This window comes from Hakea prostrata, chromosome 4, assembly GCF_041222555.1.
Source record: "Hakea prostrata isolate BN-2017 chromosome 4, UWA_Hpros_2, whole genome shotgun sequence".
NCBI lineage: Eukaryota > Viridiplantae > Streptophyta > Magnoliopsida > Proteales > Proteaceae > Hakea > Hakea prostrata.
This window is the reverse complement of record NC_142603.1, coordinates 11,338,262-11,362,461: the sequence shown is the minus strand read 5'-3', so window position 1 is coordinate 11,362,461 and position 24,200 is coordinate 11,338,262. Positions and strand designations below refer to the sequence as shown.

The 24,200-nt window shown below is 38.5% G+C and overlaps 1 protein-coding gene across 3 annotated transcripts in view; it reads left to right on the top strand.

Moving 5' to 3' along the window:
- LOC149017861 (vacuolar protein sorting-associated protein, putative (DUF1162)) overlaps positions 1-24,200 on the top strand; it is a 99,793-nt gene that overhangs the window by 22,881 nt on the left and 52,712 nt on the right. For all 3 annotated transcript variants that reach the window (XM_089152190.1, XM_089152191.1, XM_089152189.1), the window contains 7 exons: positions 414-1,057; positions 1,166-1,283; positions 1,391-1,507; positions 13,687-13,781; positions 15,141-15,292; positions 16,034-16,089; positions 16,213-16,426. In XM_089152190.1, coding sequence (XP_089008316.1) covers positions 414-1,057; positions 1,166-1,283; positions 1,391-1,507; positions 13,687-13,781; positions 15,141-15,292; positions 16,034-16,089; positions 16,213-16,426 — 1,396 coding nt within the window. The remainder of the gene's footprint in view (positions 1-413; positions 1,058-1,165; positions 1,284-1,390; positions 1,508-13,686; positions 13,782-15,140; positions 15,293-16,033; positions 16,090-16,212; positions 16,427-24,200) is intronic.

Sequence of the window (24,200 nt, the reverse complement as noted above, 5' to 3'; positions counted from 1 at the left end):
AGCCAACTATGGCCATTTTCCCACCAGTACATCAGAATTGAAATGAAGAATACATATATATGCACACGTATGCATGTATACATACTGTCTCACTGAGATCTCGACAATCGCAAGCTGGTTGATCACCTCCTATGAGAAATTGAACCTTGAATCTGATGTACCTCTTTCTTTCCTGATCTATCTGATGGCCTTGAGTTTAGACTTGATAACTCTGAACTTGATAGAGTTGACTAATCAGAAACTTTTGTTAGGCAGATACGGTGCTAAACATGTTTCTGAATAAGTTGCTCCTAGACACATTCTGATACTTGTCTTCCTGCTTCATTTTATTCTACGTTTCTTTTTGGTTTTTTATTTTTTATTTTTATGGAGTTTACATGGTATTCTAAATTTTCTAACATGCATATATTTAGGTTAAGTATGGTAACCAAAGGACATGGTTCTCCTTGGTATCAATGCATGCTAAGAGCGATACAGGGGAACCATTACAATTGAACTGTCGTTCGGGATCAGGTTTTGTTGACATTTCAAGCTCTATCAATAGTGGTGCACTTTGGAGAATACTTGCTTATGATCCTGAGAGCCGTGAGGATGATAATGACATAGACTGTTACAATCTACGGCCCAAAAATACTTTTCAACTTGTGAACAAGAAGAGTAATAGTGCTGTGGCTTTTGTTGATGGGGTTCCAGAGTTCGTAAGGAAGCCTGGACATCCAATCAAGATCAAGGTATTCAGTGATTTTTCTTTTCTGCATGAAGCTGTAAGCTTAAATATGAACTCTGCTGGGGCTTCAGAAACCGAGTTGGAGGAGTCGCATGCTGTCAAAGATGAGGCTTTTAAGGATGCTGGCAGTCTTCAACATATAAATATTACTATTGACAAGGTTACTCTGACAGTTGTTCATGAACTTTCAGATGCAAATGATAGGTTTCCACTCATTCAATGGCACATCAATAATGTCCAATTGATTGTTCAAATTTTATCGTCTAAATTCAGACTTATAAGCACACTTGCGACAGTGGCACATTACTTTGATGCCCAAAGAAACTCATGGTGAGTGTTGAACTACAAAATAAGCTTTAATTATTCCCTTCCTGTCTCAGTTGAGCTTTAGCTGATTTACAAGAGTACTTTCCCCTGAGCATGCTTTTGTAAATGCAGGAAAGAGTTGGTTTGCCCCGTTGACTTGTGTATTTATTACCGCTCAAGATTTGCATTACAGGATTCAGAAACTATTTCCAATGGAGTTCCTGTACATTTTTATTTCAGATTGAAAAAGGTTGAAAACTTGATCAAGGAAAATTATTATTCTTAATTTTTTTTACTTTAATGTATTTTATTATTGTTCCTTATGAAGTCTGAATACAATCCTATTCTATACTGTAGGTGGACGTTTCTCTAACTGAACTTTCATTGGACATAATTCTCTTTATGGTTGGTGTGCTGAAATTGGCTGGTCCATATGCTGTAAAAAGCTCGAAGATTTTTGCTAATTGCTGCAAGGTTCTTTATTATTTATGTTACTGCAGCTCACTTCTTGAAGGAAACTGAATACTTTTCGACATTATTCATTTTATACTGACATGGTCTTTTTTGCTTGTGAATGGAGAACTGTATTTCTGTTACTATTTTTGGATTGAAGACAACCAGCATGGTGTTTCATGGATGAGAATTTTTGTTTTAATATTCTGCCATAACAATAGTGTTCCTCATTTTATTTTTTCTTTGGGGGGGGGGGGTTGGGTTGGGGTGTTGTTATTTTTATCTTAAAAATCCTTTTTGGCTTTTTCGTGAGAGTTTTATGCCTAGGGAGTTGAACACTAGACTTAACTACTGTTCATCCATCATTAGATATCTGATCAGAAATGCAGCACCTCCTCCAGTATAATGTAGTACATGACTAAAAGTGTGATAGATGAACTTATGCAATGTTTTTGTTCCTATCCAATTGAATTCAGAAGGCAAGCAGCATATCATTAGGCTGTTGGAAGTTATGCTTAAACAGACTGTAACCACTTATGTGCATGATCATCTGATTTTAGTTGGTTCCATCAGAGTTCTATTGAGTCTTCTGGAAGTGATATAGCCTGGTAAGGTCTTTCCGAACCAACCTTAGGGATTTTTGTGGAAGTGCGGAAACTCAATAGGATTGGAATTGTTTGTTCTCCCCATTACGGACTATAGGAGAGGAATTTCATTTATAATAGTTTTTAGGATACAAGCAATACAATTTGTGTTACATACGAACTCTGTCGTAGCCATAGTGTTAAAATGTGCTTCTACCAGCTACAAAGTGGGAGTTAAAAACATTTTGAACTCATAAAACAAAAAAAATAAAATTTGAAAGGTTATTAGCAATTTGAATTTGAAAATCAAATTTAAAAACCACCGATAAAAGATATGGTTTTATATTGATTTGAATTTGAAAAATAAAATTCGAAAACAAAAGAGTTGAGGTTTGTTATTCATTTTGAATTTCATAAATCAAATTCAAAAACACTGGATAATAGATAACTCTATCAGCCCTCCTCAAAGATGATGTGAGCTGTTGGCATAACTTCATCTTGTCACAAAGAATATGAATCTGGGGGTAGATAATGGCTTTGTCATGAGATATGCAAGCTGAATCTTTGGCGGAGATGAATTTGACGTAAAGGTTATGTTTTGTCCATGCATGGAACTGAGGATTAGCCGTTAGATGTGTTGCACCAAGATTGTCACATCATAGAACCAATGGTTGAGATGGAGCCGCACCCACCTCCTGAAGCAAGGATGAAATCCAAATTAGTTGAGCAATGGCATTAGCTAGGGCTTGATACTCGGACGCTATTGAAAATTGTGCAATTGTTGACAGCTTTCTAGGCGGACCAGGAAATTAGATTATTTCCCATGTAAACAGCATTACCACCCATAGATCTTCAGTCATCAATACATCCAGCTCAGTCTGCATTGGAGAAGGCTATGAGCTTGTATCCAGCCCCTTTGAGATACATAAGCCACGATTGATCGTTGCTTTCAAATAATGCAAAATTTGTTTCACGGCCTGCTGATGTAGATCAATAAGAGTTTGAAGGAATTGACACATTTTGTTGATTGTGAAGGCAATATCAGGTCTTGTTAATGTTGCATGCTGTAGAGCTCCCATTGTACTCCGATAATGGTGCAATCCTTCAATGGTTCACCCTCATTTTTGGAGAGTTTTGTAGAACATGCCATTGGTGTTTGAACTACCATCCGCCAAGCTGTTGTAACAGATCAACTATGTACTTCTGTTGATAAATTATAACTCTTTGATGTTCAACAAGCTCTACACCCAAGAAATAATGCAATCGGCCTAGATCATGAATGGTGAATTTCTTGCTCAGGGAGGTTATAACCTGTTAAATGAGAGTGAGACTGGATCCAGTAATATTAATATCGTCCACATAAACCAATAGATAGATACATTGATTAGCCTTTCCCTAGACGATTAAAGATGTATTGGCTTGGAGCCATCAAAAGTCAAAACTTATGTTGATAAAAAAAGAATTCAATTGTTGGAAGTACGCCTTTGGTGCTTGTTTGAGCCCATACAATGAGCTCCGTAATTTGCATACATGATATAGGTGTTTTGGTCAGTGAACTTGAGTGGTTGGGCAATATATACATCTTTGTCTAATTTTCTATGTAAGGACGCTTGCTAATATCCAACTGATGCAGGGTCCAGTTGTTGGTTGTTGCAATGGATAGGATTGTTCTAACAGTTGTTGGTTTGACCACTGGGCTGAAGTCTTGGTGTGGTCAATTCCTAGTTGTTGATTATAGCCCATTGGCTACGAAGCGGGCTTTATATCTGTTGGATTCTATTAGGAGTCTAATAAGAGTTTGTATTGGAGTTAAATTAGAGTTTGCATTCATGTAAACTTCTATTCCTTGTAATAGTCTACTTTCCACTTAATTATAAATAGAGGGCTTGAGATCATGGATCAATAAGCCATTCCACTACAATAGTTTCTTTCAACATAGCATCAGAGCCTAATCTCGATTAGGAATTAAGAAAAAAAAAGAGAGAAGAGTGTCGAACTTAGCTCCTCGCCTCTCTTGCTGTCTCTGTCGTAGAAAAGGATCGAAACCCATCGTTTTTTTTCTAGCAGTTCTTCAAACCAATCGATTCTTCAAACCAATCGAGTAACCATCGAAACTCATCGCCCTCTCTAGCTGATTCAGTACCGCTGCATTCAAATTGACAACACCAAGAACAGAAAAAAAGGGAAAGAAGAAGAGAAGAAGAAGCCTGCACTACTGCTGCCCTACCGCTGCAATACCGCTGCTCCTGCAACCTTTTTTTCGCTGATTTCTCTTATTCTTCATTTGAAGCCTGCGATTGAGGTTCTTCGATTGGGATTCTGCGATTGAGGTTCTTCGATTGGGATTCTGCCTCAAGATTCTGCAATTGAGGTTCAACGATTCTGCAACTCTTATTCTTCATCTTAAAGCCTACGATTGAGGATCGATTCTTCATTTGAATCACTTCGATTAGCCCAAACAAAATATATGTTTGAGGTTTATTTTGGTAAATTTGCATTGCAGGGACTTATATGTAAATTTGTATAAGTTTTGAGATTTATTTGCAAATTCAGATTTTCAGGGACATAATTGTCATTACTGAAAAGAAAAAAAAAAAAAAAGGAGAAAAAGGTAGATCTGTTTGGGTTGTTTGGCTATTGCATTCTGCGATATATCTGTTACTTCGAAAGGGTGAAGACTGAAGAACTGCAGATAATTTTGTCAACATGACAACTATTGATGGTATAGCCTTGACCACTGCTTCCTCTACTACCCATACCAACACCTACCTTGCTACTTCAGGTAAAACCTTTACAAGCTTTCAAGCTTCTTCAGTTTCTACTCCTTGGATCATTGATACGGGAGCTATAGATCATATGACAGGTTTATCCTCCTTTTTCTTACAATATTCTCCAACTTCTGGAAAGGATAAAGTTCAAATTGCTGATGGCTCCTATTCTTCCATTGCTAGAAAAGGGACCATTCAACATTCTCCATCATTTTCTTTGTTTAAAGTTTTACATGTTCCCTCTTTCTCTACTAACTTGCTCTCTATCAGTAGTCTTACACATGACTTGAATTGTAAAGTGACTTTTTTCCCATCTTACTGTGTCTTCCAGGATCTGGTCACGGGGAAGGAGATTGGAGGTGGTAAACTAGACAATGGACTTTATTTGCTCGACCTGATTGGAGAATCTATGTTTGCTTTGACTACATCTTCTAATCCGGTCCATTTGGTAATATCAGACCTTCATCAGTGGCACCGTAGGCTAGGTCACCCCCCTTTAGGAACTCTTAAGAAAATATTTCCTGATTTGGTTTCTTCTTATAATGAAAATAATTTTTTTTGTGAAGCTTGCATTTTTTCAAAACAGACTCGTTCTACTTATTTACCTTCTTTTCATAATAGAAAACCTATTCCTTTTATGCTAATTCATACTGATGTGTGGGGTCCCTGCCGACGTGTGTCTATTACTGGGCATAGGTACTTTGTTACTTTTATTGATTGTCACTCTCGTTCTACATGCATTTATCTTTTAAAACAAAAAAATGAGGTTTTCCGATGTTTTCGTGACTTTCATAATATGATTAAAACTCAGTTCAATGCCACTGTGAAGATCCTTCGCAGTGACAATGGCACTGACTATATATTGATGGTGAATTTCAAAGATATCTCTCTGATTCTAGCATAATACATCAGACCAATTGCGTTGATATGGCTGCCCAAAATGGGGTTGCCGAAAGGAAGAATCGGCATCTTTTAGAGATAGCCCGTTCCATTATGATTTCTATGAATGTCCTTGACCAATACTGGAGTGACGCTATTCTCACTGCTACTTACCTTATGAATAGGATGCCCAGTAGGATACTTGGTTTTAAATGTCCTAATGAGATTCTTCAGGGAGCCTTTTCTTTTGTTATTCCCCCAAAGGTTTTTGGATGCGTGTGTTATGCCAGAATCACAGCCCACCAGAGTAAGCTGGCTCCCCGCTGCCTACGCTGCATATTTTTGTGGTATTCTGCTACTCAGAAAGGGTACAAATGTTATTATCCTCCTTCCAAGAAAACCATTGTATCCATGGATGTAATTTTTTCATGAGTTTTGCCCTTACTATACACCTCTCCAGGGGGAGAGTCCTAGAGGAGAGGTGTTCTTTCCGACTCTAGATCTTCCTATCACACACCAACACAACTTAAGAGTCCCAGAAGAGTTTCCCGACCAGGGGGAGACTTCGGCCAGTATACTTGAGGACTCGAATCCTCCCCCTTCAATTTCTGAACCATGTGAAGAACCTAGCTGTGGGGAGACCACTCTGTGAGACACACTGTTGGGGTCTTTCAAAACCAGATTGACCCGAATAAGGAGGTGCAGACTTATCAGAGGAAGAAATACAACCGGCTAAAGCAGGTGGAGAAAGGTGATACGTTACCATTTCAGTCTCCTGCTCCAGAATCAGATTCTACCGAGGTATCTTCTTCCGATCTTCCTATTGCTGTTAGAAAAGGGGTCAGATCTTGTAGTGAACATCCCATAGCTAAATTTGTTTCTTATAACTCTTTGTCTGACTCCTACCATGCTTTTATATCCTCTCTGTAATCTGTAACTGTTCCTAAAAGTTGGCAGGAAGCCTATGCTGATAAGAGATGGAAGGAAGCTATGGTAGAGGAAATGCAGGCAATGAAGAAAAATGACACTTGGGAGCTGATTACACTTCCTCCAGGAAAAAAACAAGTGGGCTGCAAATGGGCATTTGTGGTTAAACAAAATATGGATGGATCAGTCAACAAGTTGAAAGCTAGACTAGTTGCAAAGGGGTTTACCCAGACCTATGGGATTGATTATCAGGAGACCTTTGCCCTTGTTGCGAAACTAAATACTGTCAGAGTTTTGTTGTCAGTAGCTGTGAACAAACACTGGAACTTGCACCATCTAGACGTAAAGAATGCCTTCTTACATGGGGAGTTAGCAAAAGAGGTCTATATGGAAATCCCACATGGTTTCTCTGATGACAATACTGCAGGGAAAGTCTGTCGGTTGAAGAGGTCAATATATGGGTTAAAACAGTCTCCTAGATGCTAGTTTGGATGCCTTCTGAAGGCAATGACTTCTATTGGGTACAAGCAAAGCAATGCTGATCATACACTATTTGTCAAGAAGTCAGGTACTAACATCACACTTCTCATTGTTTATGTAGATGATATTGTCATCACAGGGAATGATGGTGAAGAAATTCAAAAGTTGAAAGACTTTCTTGGCAGAGAGTTTGAAATTAAAGATCTAGGGAAGTTACAGTATTTCTTAGGGATTGAGGTGGCTCGATCAAATAAAGGTATATTCCTATCCCAAAGAAAGTATGTCCTAGATCTATTATCAGAAGTGGGAATGTTGGGGTGTAAACCAGTTGATACCCCTATTGAAGCTGGAGCTAAACTTAAAGAAAAAGAGGGAGAACCAGTGGACAAAGGAAGCTACCAAAGGCTGGTAGGGAAGCTTATTTACTTGTCCCACACCAGGCCAGACATCGCTTATGCTGTAGGGATAGTGAGCCAATTCATGCATGATCCATATTTAGCTTATATGAAGGCTGTTACCAGAATCCTACAGTATTTTAAGGGAACTCCTGGAAAAGGAATACTTCTATCACCCACTTATAATCTAAAAGTAGAAGCATACACTGATGCAGACTGGGCTGGATCTCCAGATAGGAAGTCAATTTTAGGTTACTATACCTTTGTTGGAGGTAATCTAGTTACTTGGAGAAGTAAGAAACAGAATGTGGTAGCTTTATCTAGTATTGAAGCTGAATATAGAGCTATGGTTCGTGGAGTTTGTGAGCTACTATGGTTGAAAGGCTTGCTGCAAGATATTGGAGTCCAAGTTCCAAACCCTATGATGTTATATTGTGACAACAAGTCTGCTATTAGTATTGCTAATAATCCAGTGCAACATGATCGAACCAAGCACAGAAATGACAGGGTCAAAGGAAAAGGAACAAGGGCACCGCATGCCGTAAGATCCGGAGAGCAGCAGAGCACAAGGGGAAAGAAAGAGACCCCAGGGCAAGGGGCAGACAAACAGCCCAACGAGGGGGAGGTTGGATCTATTAGGAGTCTAATAAGAGTTTGTAGAGGAGTAATTAGAGTTTGCATTCATGTAAACCATTCCTTGTAATAGTCTACTTTCCACTTAATTATAAATAGAGGGCTTGAGATCATGGATCAATAAGCCATTCCACTACAATCGTTTCTTTCAACAATATCTCTCAAGACTACCATCGGCCTTGATCTCGATTCTGTGGACCCACTTTGAACCAACAATATTCTGACCAGGTGATGAAGGAACTAAGATCCATGTTCCATTTTGTAATAAAGCATTGAACTCTTGAAGCATGGCTTCTCTCCAGTCATGCTTTGTTGTCTCTGTGTAGCATGTTAGGTCCTATATTGGCAGCTAGATGGGTAAGGTACGCTTTAGGAATAGGATATTTCATGGAATTTTTAGGGTGTTAGTAGAGTTGCATCAGCCATCAAGTAGATGTGCCTAGGTGACACATTGGAGGTGTAGGCTCCGTTAGGGCTGGGGAATTTTCAGTCGCAGGAAGGGAATGTGGTCCAGCTGGGTTGGAAAGTGGTCCTCAGTGGTTTGAATGGGGCAGCTTTCTGGGGTTGGGAATGGGGTAGGGGAAGGTGCAGGCTACGAACCTGTGTTGGAAGTTGGAACCCGCTGCTCGTTTAGGTCTGTGAGACAGATTGCCAGTTGTAAAAATGCTTAACCAAGGTAAAGAAGGCTGCTGATGCTATTGGTTAGATCTAGACATGGATGCATAAGGTAAATCAGTTTCAATGAAGTTAACATGGCATGCAAGGTACATTCAATTGGTAGAAATGAGTTACAACCTACTGGGTAATCTGCTGCTGGTTTTTTGATTTTGACTGGTACTAAGATGACTGAAGATTGTTGTTGAAGGGGCTGATCAAGATTTATGTGATCTGATTCTTGAAGAGAATTTCGTGCTATCTACATGGGATTGGTTCCTACTCTGAGTTCTGTTGGGAATCAATGAATGAAGCGCATTTTAGACTTACTGAAGCAGATACAATTGAAGCTTTAAGTGGGATCTGATATCTGGTTTACTATCAGAAACCTCCTCAATTGTAGGCCAAATCAAGAAGGTCATCTATTATTTATTCGTTGATCAGAATCAATTGAAACTTTTAAGTGCTTGTTTCCCCATCATCTGCCCTCTGTTCAAAAGCACTGTTGGGTCAATTTGAATGCTCATACTGTATTCGTGATCTTCTTTCTCTGAATATCCGGTCAATCTAACCAAGAGGTTGGATATATTTACTGATTCTCCTTATCTCCTACCATATTGATATATCTGAAACTAGGAGAGGTATCACTGTGGATATCACAACTCAAAAGATGGTGATCATTCTGTTTTAGGCTGCAGGAAGTACATCATTTGGGTTATCCTACTGTAAACCCCTTAAGAGCTATTCCTTATTGAGTTTATTTGATGCTAGGTCATCCTAGATTAAAGGTACCTATTTTGACACCTACATTATTGGATCACTTAAACCACTGGTTGAGCTTCACCTTACACCATTAAAGGAAAAAAGTGAAGGAAACATTCAAAGAAAAGCAGACAAGCTGAAGTGATAACTGTAAACTATGATGATAAGGAACAGAATGCTTGAAGCTTCGAAGACAGGAACAAGTACACAATTCCACTGAAGAGGTTTTCTTTGTAGATCAAAGCAAACAAAAGTAAAACAATGGAAGATGAGGTTTTGATAGAGGATATTCCACAAAAGATAGTCAACATTAAAGCTGAAATTTTTGAAATGGTAGTTCATGGCTCAATTCTTTGACGAGAAAACCTCCTGAAGTTGAACTCTATGGATAAGACATCTAAGACTGATGCTGATTCAGAGAATGGACACATAAAGTTTGTCATGCCACCAATGTTCTTCGAAGAGAAATCTTTACACCCAGAAGATTATATTCCTAACATCCACCAGCTGCCTGAGTACTATTATCATATTTTGGTATGAATAGAGATGTTCACTGAACAAGGTTGATTCCTCCATTTTGCAAACTTGTGCCTGACTCAAATGGAGGGCTTATTTTATTGGGAATAAGTCTTGAGTTAGGTTTTGGTATTGGTCTTTTCCCATGGATTTTCTTTGTAATGGGCCTAAATATGGGTAGAAAGTAGGAAAACTACTTCATTAGCTTAGAGTCATGCTTTGAGTTGGTTTCTTTCATTATTTCTACTTCCTAGTTAGTTTTATGTTACCTTATTAGTAAATTATGCATTTAGGCCTTTCTTTTCCAGTGTTTGAGTTAATTATCTAGTCTTCTGTTTAAGTTTTTAAAAAGCTTCAGCCTCGTACACAAATTTGATTATAAGATTGGGTTAAAAAAAAGAAACAAAAGAAATAGGGGAAAACATATAGCTTTGTGCTTTTCTCTATGAGAGAGTACTGGGAAATGCTATTGGTGAAAGACCAAAGTATGGTGAGAGGCCATGGGGGTGAGAGACTGAGTTTGAGAGTGACTAACCTATCTTCCTCTTTCCCTTTTTTGAAATTTTTGTTCTTTATTTTATTGTTCTGAGATATCCTGTAAAGCTGAGAATTGATTGATGTAATTATGATTTGACCTCAATTGAATGAGGACCAGTTCATTTAAGACCGTATCAAAACCAACATTTTATAATCCATGAAAAGACTTCTAGCAATTTTAGTTTCCCAGGGTGACAATAGGGAAACTCCAAATGGGATTACAGGGCTGTAATTGCGTTGAGAGTCCAAAGATATTGCTATGCAGAGGTTTTAGTAATTTTTAAATAATGAGGGTGATCCAAATGTTCAGAGAAAATTTGCCAATGGGTGGATCTTAGAAATATGGGTGAATATTTTAGAGAATTGGATTCCAAATAGGAATAATTAGCTTGGTCCCTTTTTTTGCCTTGGTTTGTAGTTCTCGGCTTTTTTGCCTTGTTGCTTTTCTTTGTATTATTTTGTGTTGGGTCTCGTTGGCATGGTTAGGGCTCTACCCTTGTCTCTTGTAATTCTCTTCCCCTCCCCCGTTCTTTCCTTTTGGTACTGAATTTTTTATTTGCACCAGAAAAAAACAACATAGGGATATGATCCTCCAAGTTTGGGAGAGACCTAATGGTTTGATTGGTGTTGGTCTGACCTTGAATTTTTGGTGTATTGTTATGTCCAAAAATTTCAATAAAATTCAAGAAAATAAAAAATAGGTGATAGGAGAAGGGGATGGGGAGGGCTGCCATATACCAGGATGGGGACCTTGTAGAAGCTTGGCTTGAGTGGAGGTGGAGTTCTAGAAGGCTATCCTTTCAGCCACAGGAAGAACCCATTTGACTTCACCATGGACCTTCCAAATTGAACAAATAAAGTTGCAAGAGCTACAGTTGCAAAGGGTATAATGGTGTTTTCCCCAACCCCTTTGAATACCAAAAGAGTCCAGTGAATTCCTTGATATTTTTGAGTCCAGCAAGTTCCTTGAAATTTTTAGGATCCTATACCTACGTTTTGTTTTTCAATTGGATTTGTGGTTAGTGTCCTGGTTTGAGTTAGAGTCCTAGTTGGAATCCAATTTTCAAGTAGGATTCCTTCTAGAAATTAGTTTTTTTATTTTTTTTTTTTTTTTTTTTTTTTTCTGAGTTATTTTTTATTTAGGAGATCTTTAGAAGACTCCTATCTACTTTATTATTAAGTTGTTGAGGTGTAATGGGAATCCCAATCCAAAGTCCATTCCCTAGTTAGATTCCAAGTATGTTTCTTAATTAGATAGAGTCCTAGTTGCATTCCTTCAATGGAATGAGGCTATAAGAAGGCTTCCATACCTTGTAATCAGGTTAAGACTGGATTAATAAAATTGTAAAGCATTGAAGGAATTGGAATAGTGGGTTCCAAGAGGGATCCCCACGGCTGAGTGTGTGAGATTTCTGCAATTGCTCATCTTCTTCTTCAACTTCTACACCCTACGGTAGCCTTGAGATCTCTCCTACAGCAGCTTAGGGTGAACCAGTTCACTATTTACAAGTACAGTTCCAACCCCATCCCCAGGTCCCCAATTGCAGACCTCTCTTTCCCTCCCTTCTTCCCTATGGCAACAGCACCCCTTCCACAATGAAACCTAGAAAACCCTCACTGCTTCCCCCAATCACCCTATCCCTAGGATGCACGTCGATCCTCTCTCTTTTCCTATCTCTAAAGCCCTAACCAGCCCATTCTTTGAAGTTACAGAATTTTCCTGCACTTAATCTTCTTCCTTGAAACCCTAAAACCCTAGACCTGTTAGAAACTCAATATCTCCAAAACCCCTAACCCAAAGCCTAAACCCTTTTAGCAGTAGTATTTTCACCCCTTCCTCTACCTTCGATCCAAACCCTAGCTCTAACTAAGAGTCCTGAACACTATAGGGGAGCTAATTTTACTTGGAAAATTTTTGCAATTGCAGATTGTTTAAAACAGAATATTTCCCTTAAGTTTTCAGACCTAATCCTATCCTAAACATACCCTACACCTATCCACATCTAGAGCCAAGATTTGGAAACCCAATCAGACCTAGCTACAAGGTTCTTTGAGTGTTGAGTGCAATTTAGCTGCCATCCTCCGAGAATTTAGCGTTAAACTGCAGGGTTTTAGTCCCAAAGTGTTGTTGGTTCAATTAGAGAGGTGCTGAAGACTGGCCCAAACTGTGGGTTACATCGACTTTATTAATAATCTGAGCGATAGTCTTCCATCAAATGGGATAGGATATTTGTAACAACAATCTAGAGTTCTGATGGGAATAGGACTCCTAACAAATAAAAAGGAGTTCTTACTTGGCCTAGACGGTCAACTTTAGGCCCATAGGCCCATGAGGCCATGATCACATCAATCTACGGAACAACACCGATATCTAGCAAAAGTAGGTTCATTTCAAAGGCTAATTGCCAATCCAGTGTTGGATCTGCATCAACTGTGTGTAAACATGAAGTTTGCGATCCTTTGGTGATAAATTTATGAGTATGAACTGGATGCTTGTAAAAACTTGTATGTTTTGTTCCCTGTGACTTCATTTGAAAAGAAAATGTATCTCAATCACATTGACCACTTAAGGAGCGCTAATAAGAAATTCCCTAAATACATGTAGGTGGGACCCAGGTAAATTATGGCTACTAAAATTGGTTCTTTGCCTCCCCTGTCTATTGTGCAATGCACCACTATTTTTTCGTTTTTGATGGGGATGGGGTCCCTTTCCCTTTTGGCTGCAATAGATGCATATGCGTTAATGCTATGTTATCATTATCAGTCATAATAACTGTTACTGTTAACGGGAAAAAGACAGATGATAGGGATTATCATTATCAGTCATAATAACTGTTACTGTTAATGGGAAGAAGACAGATGATAGGGATTTGTGATCCACCCTCATTCATGCTACAACTCTGCTCTTATGTATATTTCTTTGGCATTTATTTGTGCTCTTTTACTTCATATCCCCTTAAAAGGAATCAGAGTGCCATACTTGAAGTGCCTTCCTTCTCAAGCTCTTTGAGTAATTCATGATAACTGGATAAGAGATGCATGGTTGATATTTTCTATTGTGGCAGGTAGAAAATAGATCTGGCTTAAGCCTTATTTGTCACTTCTGTGATAACCAGGATGCAGTAGTAGCTGCAAAGCAGTCTGCTTCAATTTTCTTACGGTACCTACCTTCTTTCTTTTTTTCTTTTCAATTGACTCCACAATATTCCTGTTGTTCTCCAGCATTAAAATAGTTTCTTTCAGTGAAAACTTTTTCTGTTCACTTCAACGTATGTATGGAAAAAATTTGAATGCTGTATGATAGAGAACAGGGACTGGTTTAACTTAGCAGTGACCATCTTGGGTTATGGTGATAAATATGGACGGGGACAGAATAATTGGGTATTCCATGCATGTAGACAAGGATTGGGGTTTCACTTTCGTGACCATTTCCGACACTGGCCGTAGCAGTCTGTCACCATATGAAACCAAGATATTCCAGGTTTTGACTGAATCCTGGGATTTTCATGGGCTATAGACCTAGTCTTTAAGGCCTGGAAAATGACTTTCGACTATTTTTTTGGGTGCTGCCTACCATATTTAATGGTTACAGGAATGTGGCTGAAGCAAAACATCAGGAAATGGACGTCCAACTCGAGATCTCTCTGTCAGATTTGGGACTCCATCTCCTTCAAAGTTAAAAGGAAATTTTCTTTTCTGCCAATTGTTTGTACTGGCTCCCCTAAATAGGCAGAAAAGAAATTTTTTATCCAATAAACTGTTTCAGGCTGGTCTCCCTGAGTTCCTTCTTGTTCTCTCCCTTTGGAGGTTATGGTGTCCCCCCCCCCCCCTTTTCTTTTTGGCTCAATAAAATTTTTCATCCAAAAAAAAGAAGTGGCTGAAGTGGTTAGTCATTTTATCTACTGTTTCTTTTTTCTTTCTGAAACAACCTTTATCTGCAAAATAACACAATCTCCTTTTTCTGTCTAGCATGTTCCCGTGCTTTAAATTGGGCCTCCCAGTGACACGTTATCGGTATTCTGGAGATTTGATAGCCTGCTGTATATGTTTTTGTTAGTAAGCTGTATAGTATACCATTAGGCAGTTGGCTTATGTGTGTATCGTTCTTGACTATCAATTATACCGTCCTTGAGACTAAGTGTTGCGTTAATCTGAAGTTCTTTAAACAGAACTACTCTGAATAACATTTTCAGAGTCTTGGTAGCATTAGGATTTTTAGGAGGGAGGAAGACCTGGTGAATTATAAAATCTGTATGCAGATTAGCTCAACTTGTTTGAGTCAGTGGTCCTGCCCTAAAAAGCCTTGTGCTGATGACTAGACCTTTTAATCCAATAAGCTGTTGGTTCCTGCTACTTTTCATTTGGCTTGATTACTTTGGAAGTCATTTTTTCGCGCCCTTGACACTGGTCTAGGTGGTGGTACTTGATTGCGAGCAGTTTTCACTCCCCAAGGAAATTTTTATCCATTAGAATCTTTTTGGAGTTGATTATTGTTCTTTAATTTATCCATGATTCCCAGGTCTGTAGTATCAAGTAATCAGCTTCCAGAAAATAAACCCATTGTGGCCTTCCAGCTTGCCATGCCTGGATTGCTTTCAACTTCTCCAATTCATGTTTATCTTTCGAATGCTCGAGTGCTTGCTTGGAGAACTCGTATACTGTCATTGCAAGGTACATTCTTAATTAATTTTCTGACAGCTGCATAACCTATTGCTTTGCTTGACTGTTTCAGTTGTTGGAGAATATAATTAGACTTTGCAGCTCTGGTAGCACCTTTGCTTCATTAGGGCTAAACTCTGATGAAGGGGAATTGCAGCAGGCCCTAAATGAAAAATCCTAAATTGAAACTGTCTAACAGACTTAAGCACACCTTGCAGTTGAGCATATGTGATGCATTGGGAGTGTTTAGGGGATTCAACGTTATGAGGGAGTTCAGACTTCAGATTTTATATTTGCACTTTATATATATATATATATATATATATATATATATATATATATATATATATATATATATATGTATATTTATATATATGAGGTTGGGTAAATCTGAGGAACACTGTATCTGAACCATTTTACCCCTTTAGTGAATGCAGCAAAAACTGTAGGGAAGAAGTTCCTCCAGTTTCGGACTCCACCTGGTTGAGTTGATTTGACTTTATCCTCTTTCTTATGCCCGCCCTTGTGATAGATTTTCTGTTCATTTCTGTCACATACTTTGTTCTCTCCCGTGCTGATCCTGAAAAGTTTCTTCACAAGTAAGAAAGGTTCTTAGGCTACCGGTGACCGGCCCAGTAGGGCATCAGCATCAGATTGCCGATCCTTGTTTAGTTTCGCTGCATCATGAGGTTTCTGATTGCTCTTGATGTTTATCCCATTACCTTTAATGTTTCTTCTGAATCCTTGAAACAGATTCAAGAACCTTTCCTGGTCCATTTGTTGTCGTTGATTTTTCGAATGGAACTGAGGTATTGAGGATTGATATTAGTCTTCTCATTGCAGAAATTCATTTGATATATGTAAGGATGTATTTGTTGTTATTTTGATTCTTCCTTTTTTCCGTGCTCTTTTATGGTGGGAGTGACTTCTAGGATGGTCTCTCTATTACTGTCTCTCCCTTGCTAAAGATACATAATGAAACTGGATTTGCTCTGGAATTACGATTACGGCGCCCTCAACAGAAGCAAACTGAATCTGCTTCTGTTTTGCTGATGATGGGAGATACAATTGATGATTCTATGGCATCATTTGAGGCAGTCAAATCATCAGGCGGATTAAAGAAGGCATTGATTTCATTAGGCCTTGGTAAGCATGAACTAACCTTATTATTATTATTCTTTTATTATTTAAGGCTATTGCTGAGCAGATGAACATTGGGCATTGTTATATCTTATTTTGTTTGTAACAAGCTATGATGAACGTTAGATCATTTTCTTGGTGGATCACTTTCTGTGATTTGTTTTTTTCAATTGATAGTTGCTTTGCTTCATTTTAGCCATTTCCCCACCTTGAGATAAATTACTCTCTGCATGGAGGTGTGTAGAAATTCGTGCTTACCATAGTTTGGGTGGTTTTTGCAGTTAAGACAAAAGCAAGGGCAGAATTTCCCCCTGGTTTCGATTGGATCTGTGATGGGTGTCGAATCCACCAAAGATAATCCTTCTCTCAACTGAATTTGTCATAGTAGTGAGTAGGGTTGAATCTGTAGAGATTGGTGAAGATTTATTCCTTGATAAAAATTGGGGGGGGGGTTTGAATTGAGAAACTAAATAATGAATAAAACAAATAAACAAATGTAGTAGTTAACAAGAAAATCAGAATAATAAAAACTTTCAATCAATATTTAATTTCAGTATTGATTCTCTCAATTGATCATTGACTTAAAAACAAAAACTTTTATTTCGGATAGATTGGTTATGGTCATGGAGGAAGTCCTCTAATGACCAATCTTTCTCTACTTTCTTGATAACCTTCGGATCTATCCTTTGAGTTATTCCCTAATTATTAAACATAACCTTCGGATCTGTCCTTTGAGTTATGTCTATTAATTGCATCAAATATTAAAGACTCAATCCCTAGTCAATAAACCCAGAAAAGCCTTGTTTATTTAAACTAGGATATACATTCTCATAGCAAACTCTCTAGGGCATTGATTACCCATTCGAGGATGCTATTTGTCACTTATATTAGAATAATAAATAACTATTCTAATTGACTAAGTATTGAATTAATCCTCAAACAATAGGCCTCTTGTCTAAGGATTAATCCAATAACAAAATAAACATGGAAAATGTATAAATATCTGAGAATTAAAGAAAACTAATTACCCGGAGTCTCACAATTGTGGAAAATCAAACTTCTATTAATATTGGTCAAAAGATAGAATTAGCAAGACATAGGAAAGAAGAATAAAGAAATGAAAATAGAAAACATCGTGCCCTTTTTTCCTCGGAACTGTGGCTTCCTCTTGTTGTAGTGTGTGATGATAAATCTCTAAAAATGCCTTCCTTCTTATAGAGGTTTCCTACCAATTTTGCATCCTTTCCAATTTTGTCATTTCCATTGTTCTCTTTGGTAATGCAATTCTTCCTAATTCAGTTGTTCCCTTTCTTTCTCCTTGCCCATTTGATGGTTTTCATTCTTCCTCCTTGCCTATTTGATTGTTTCCATTATCCTTTTTGCCAATGCAGTGGTTTCTAATTTAGTCACTTTCCAATTCAACCTCTTCCTTAGATGTCCGATTGCAAGAGAGAACGAAATCTTTGTTTGTTGAATTAAGACATTTATGAAAATCCTTAGCCATGGATTCGATCCAGCCATAGGTATAGGTATGTTTGATTTGGACAAAATCAAATCTCCAGCTTTAGACATATTCAAATCCTCCATCTTAATTTGGGCCTAGTTCTTTGATTTGATTTAAAATGTGGCATTGTGGTTTTAACCACTCTTTTTCTGGACTTGATATCCAAATGCTCTAATCTGTCCATATAATAGAAATCCAAATAAAACAACCAATTAGTCTCATTAAAATACAAAGGATTTGATATAATATTAATGCAATTAAGTGACCTATCATTCTGCTATCCGGTTAAAAAGTCCCAAATCTCGGCTGAATTCTGTGAAATTTTGTAGAACTTATTGGTGCTATTGATCGACATTCGGGGATTTCCTCCATTTTTTTCTTCTCATATTTGCCTCTTTCAATCTATTTTTCACTTAAAAATCATAACTCCTTTATCTTCCTTTACCTTTTTTTGTTTCTTGCTTCATGGTTATAGTCCTTATGGACTATATGGTGGACTTGCTGGATATAGGGGGTCATCTGCTGATGCTAGTAGTATGTATGCATATGGGTATGCGGGATGGGGTTGGATCGGGATGAGGTGCATCATTTGTGGACTCCATCTTTGGATAGCCATCACACCTAGTTGGGTTAGTTCGACCATCATCCTCTTATAGTCTATTCCCTAATGGTACATTCCTAAGGTTGGGATATCTTGCTTATGTTGATGATGACACTTACATATTCACATTATCAGGCTACTTGATTAAATATTCCAGGACCATGACATATGAGTCTTTTGTCCAGTATATATAGCAATGGGTTAGATCTTACCAGTACTACACGTCTCGTGGGATATCGAGGAACTCAACTTAGAATTGAGTGAAGATGTTAGCAAAATTTTCTTTTTGGTTATTTACTCTATGGCTATTGTATTTTTATGAAACAGGAAAAGTACTTATGCAATTGGTCAGTTTTTCAAGTCTTTGTCGAAACCTGTCAAGTATACTAATGATAACTCTTTGTTGGTTTTGTGTGTGTGTGCAAAATACCTGTGCCATTTTGTTCTTTGTGCTTTAAATAGGTTGCATGCAAAATCCATGAAAATAGGCGGAAACCAAGGATCAAGTTGTATTGGAAAATTTCCAGGGTTTCAACCTAGATGGTTGAAATTTGACCTTATCTCGGCTTTGAGACCAGTGGAAACCAGTCTGGAAATTGAAATTTTGATTACTGTCTTATGACACCAGGTATATTTATAGGAATTCTTCACAGCCCAGCATTCTTAACATGCATTACTGGCCTAATGAGAATCACATAGAACTTTTCTTTAAGATTTATGGGATGCATCAATCACATAGTATTTTGGGTGGGCTTCTGCTTCTCTACTTCATGCACCCTATTTTAATCCTTTGGGAGCATTGTCATTTATGTTGTGTTTCACTTTTAAGTTTAATTCTGGATATCTAAAATGGTAACTTTGTGGGATCTTACTTCTCCTAATAAATTACTGCATTGTCTGGCCTATAGCTTTCAGAGTTACACATCGTGTACTTGGTTGTAGTTTTACTTTTTTTCAAACCTTCGAGTTCCAAGTTTGGTCTCAGAAGTCTCACTTTGGCTTTAATCCCTATTTTTGTCTCGTTTACCAAAACAAAATCATACTCTAGGGGACCCCTCCTTGAATCTTCTGGTTGAGTCATCCACGGCACGTGTGAGTAAATAAGGCTTAAGGTGGATACTTGGTGTAGCCCAGTTGAGATTGGGAATCACTACCTTAACCTCTTATAATGATGGTACCACATTTGTCTACATGTCTTTAGTTATGTCTACATAATTACAAGACACCCTTCCCTTCTCTAAAATATTCTAGATTGTCTCTTTGGGAACTCTGCTGTAAGCTGTTCCCAAGTATATAAAAGACCATATGAAGATATTTCCTGCTTTCTCTATATCATTCCATGAGTCTCCATAATACATAAATTGCCTTTATTGATGATCCAAATTGGTTTTCCAAAATAGCAGTCTCTTTTCTTGAATGAGCTTTAGTAACTCTCTCCCTTTGAGATCTGCGACGGTGACGGTGAGAGCAATGAAGGGCAACTGCGACGGTGACGATTTGCTCAAGCTTCCAGACCTGGATTAGCGTGTCCAGATTTGGTCCTCCTCCCTGGTGAAGCAGCAGGGTAAGCGTCTGCATCTTCTCCGGACTGCAACACAAGGCTCGGTTCTGCGGCTAAGTCTCTGACTCCCAGATCTTATTGTCTTCATCCTTCTGCTGGGTTCCATCGTACTGAAGTAGAAGCGAGGAGGCTTTCATTGTCTTCATCATCTTAGTCGCCTGGGTGAAGCATCAGCGGCATAGCGTCAGATCTCGGCAACCGAACTCTGCATCCGACCTCTCCATAGGCTCCGTCTCTACATCTCTCCTCCTTCTCTCTGCTGTTGTTGCGTTGAGTGTCTCTGGAGGCGGAGAGACATAGGTTGCTGCCTGTGTCTCTCTGCCCCCTTCCCTTCCCGCTGTCTGATTCTCCTTTCTCTCTCTCTCCTTCTCTCAATCCCATATACTACTTGATTCTTTGCTGTTTCTCTTCTCCTCTATACCCTGATTCTCCTCTTTCCCTTTTTCTTCTCCTCTCGATCTCATCTCCTCCTTGTTTCCCTACCATTGCTTCCATCTTCTCCCTTCTCCTCTCTACCATCTCCTCTGTTGGGGGAAAAAAAAAAAAGAAAGAAAGAAAAAAAGAAAAATAGTTTGGCTGTTTTAGGGTTCCGTATATGGACGTTGAAGATTTTTGTTTTCAGTGGTCTCTCTAGTTTTGGGGAAAGCATGAGGGCCATTGTTGCCGATCTCCCAAGTTCTATTTCGTTCCGAGATATGGTCTCATTTCCTTCCTCTTCTTTCCTTCTCTCTCCCCTTTCTGTTTTTGGTTTTCAGCTTCCTCGTCGAGGATTCTTGTCCTTAATTGCTATCTTGGCGTGGGGGAAGCCCTGAGGGCCATTATAGCTGTTTTCTTCGATTCAAGCTCATTCTCAGATCCTGATGTTTCTCCTTCTCTGGCCCTCTCTTCTTCTTATATCATGGTTTCATTCTGTTCGTCGAGGGTTCCAGACTCTGATGGTCTCCTCTAGCTTTGGGGGAAGCCATGAGGGCCATCATCGTTGAAATCTCCGAACTTCTCCAACCCTGATATTTTCTCGTCTTTTCGTCTTTCTTGTGTTGATTCCAGCCCTTTTCTCCTTTTGCGTCTCCTTCTCTTCCCTTCTTGTCTCTGGGATTCGCTCCAAGTTGTCGAGGGTTTTGCGATTGATGGATTCTCTGGCTTTGGGGGAAAGCCATGAGGGCTTTCGATTTTGAACTCTCTAATTATTTTGGAGTCTAATCTATTCTTCGCTCTTTATCTCATTCTTGTGTTGCTACCTTGCCTTGCAAATGTGATGCTGCTGCGTAGGTCCATGTGCAAAGTTTGGTTATGGATCTCTTGTGCTATGTAACAAGTTTGTTATTGTTATTGCCCTTAAATTGTTGCTTAGCTCATTGTCTCGACCATGAGCCTCTTGCTTGTGTATCTTTTGCCTTAATTGTTGCTAGTCGCTTGGCCCATTGCCTCTTAGGTTGCTTGTTAGTTGAGGCTCTATTCTCGCTCTCGCTTGCTTGTCGCTTGTGCTATTGTATTTTCTTCTTTTGGTAATGAATTATTTAATCATCCAAAAAAAAAAAAAAAACTCTCTCCCTTAACTTCATTATATGTTTCATTAAGTTTGTGCTTCTACGGTCATGCAATTCTCATTATCTCCCTTCTTTTTCTTTTTTGCAAACTGGGATCAAGGAGCTTTTGCTCCGTTCATTTGACACTTTTCTAGTGGTCATAATCTTGTTAGACGTCTTGTTTAAACTGGTATAGACCTTTAAGTCTACGATTTTCCACTCCTCAATGGGGTTCTTGTCTAGCTTGAAGATTTTCCTACCTTCACATAAAAAAGCCTTCTTCTAGAACTCCTAATCTGGAGAGTTTTTCCCTTTTTTTTTGGGGGGGGGGGGAGGAGAATCCTATCAAGGAGGGTGTTTGTTCCTAGCCAGTATCCGAAACTTGAAAGCAAGCCAATTATATTCTGTAATAAACAAGTGCTTCTGCATCCTTCTGAATTAGGTCATCAAGTTTTTTAGGGAACTTTTGTGCTCCCCATTGCAGCTGATTCTGCCTCATCCATGTTGCTAGTCTTGTAGTCTGCCAGTTGGTTTTGCTGTCTCCATATCATGTGGCAGAAGTGCCTCCTGCCTAATTCTGCCTTTGTTTCCTAAATCCTCCATGGCCTTTGAACATGTCCATTGATCATATCAACAGCCAACTTTGAATCAGATCTAGTGGAGATGTTCCTCCAACCATTTTGGGCACATGTCTGGGATCTATTAGGATAGCCTGCAGTCCATTGACAGCACTGAGAGTTTGTCTCGCCTTCCTGCAAAAGCCAATATAGACCCACTTGTAGCTGATCTTACCACTCCATGTATGGCTGTTGAATTTTTAATGCCTCCATGACAAAGCTAAGGCTAGCATGTGCGAAGAAGGTAGAAACCATGCATAAGTGTGAATCCCATGTTGACACTAAGAAGAGATGAATCTGTGTGTCTTAATATCAAAGTTCAAAATCTCATCTCGTCTCAGTGTCTCGACCAGGTCAAAGGCAAACGCGATACCAAGGTTTTTTTTTTTTTTTTTTTTGAAATTTTGGCGTAACATGGTACAACGGTGTATTATGTTATAGTTGACTATTTTGATGGGTTTTAGGTGGTTTTTGGGTGTGATTTTTTGTGTACAACCTAATTTGAGATCAATGAACACAATGACCATGCTATTTTTTTTTTTTTTTTAAAACCTAATACAAAGTGGTGTTCTTGATTTGCATATGCTCGGCTATATGCAGACGAAATTGGATCATGTATTTTCACAAATATAATCATGGATATACAAAAGAACTATTAATCTCTCATTAAAATGCAAAAATAGATATTGAGAAGTAGTCAAATACAAATTACAAAGTACAACCCCATAAAAATTCTTAAAATTTCACCAAAATGCTGAAATTAATTGAATTTGTTTCGAACCATGTTTTGTTTTGGTAGGTTCAAGATGACCAAAATTTTGCAAAATTTAGTACCATGCGTAATATTTCCTATAACAGTTGATGCTTCAAGATCTGCTGGAGTGATCTCATAATTACCAACTACAGAGACAGGTCCACCACACACTGCAATGTGACTAGGTTCACAAGACAATGCCCCACCACTCTACAATTCAAGTGGTCCAATAGATGCAAAAGAAAGCGATGCAGATACAAATCCAAATTTACATGGTTTGGCCAAACTGCCTATGTCCATGGAGTAATACCCTACCTAGGGTTTTGTTATTATTTAACACACTACTCAATATTTTTAACTACAACAACAATCTAGGTATTCTAATCCCTGCTTCAACATAAGATGCAACTCAGGCAAGGGCAACAACCCCAACCTCTAGATAAGCCCCAACTTGCTAGGTTTACAATATAAAATAAAAATGATCAAATTCCCCTAATCACATCAATGCCTAGGTTTCTAACATTCCAAACTGCATAGAAAATCAAAACTAGGGTTTCAAGAATCAGAATACCTCTAAATGAGTAACTCCATCAACCATGATGCCACTTCTCAACGGATTTCATGCCTTTGCAGGCTTTATTGCTCAAACAATCTTTAATCTGGAATTGTCGAGCATAAATAGAGATTTCATCGACTTTTGATTTCATATGACTTTGGAACTGTTTAATGACTTCCTCTCAGAAAAATACACAACAACGACAAGCCTTTTCCCAATTAAATGGATCCTTGCCTTCCAATCAACTCTATGTGAGGCCATACTAGATAAGGCCTAAGCTATGCATATCCTTTCTCACCTATTCTCTTAAGGTTATCTTAGGTGTGCCTTGTTCTTCTTATTCCTTTAATCTGGATTAAATCACTTCTTCACACAAGGGCACCCAAAGGCCTCCGTGCAAGTTGGCTATGCCACTTCAATCGACTTTCTCGTAGCTTATCATTTAGTGGTGCTACTCTTGGACGAGCTCAAATATTTTCATTCCTTATCTTAATTCTTCTTAGTTTTGCTACTCATTCATCTTATTATCCTCATTTCTTCTACATTGAGTTTGTATAATATGATGCTTCTTAACAGCCTAATACTTTGCACCATACATCATAGTGGTCACATGATGTCCTACAAAATTTTCCTTCGACTTTAAAGGAGTATGTCAATCACA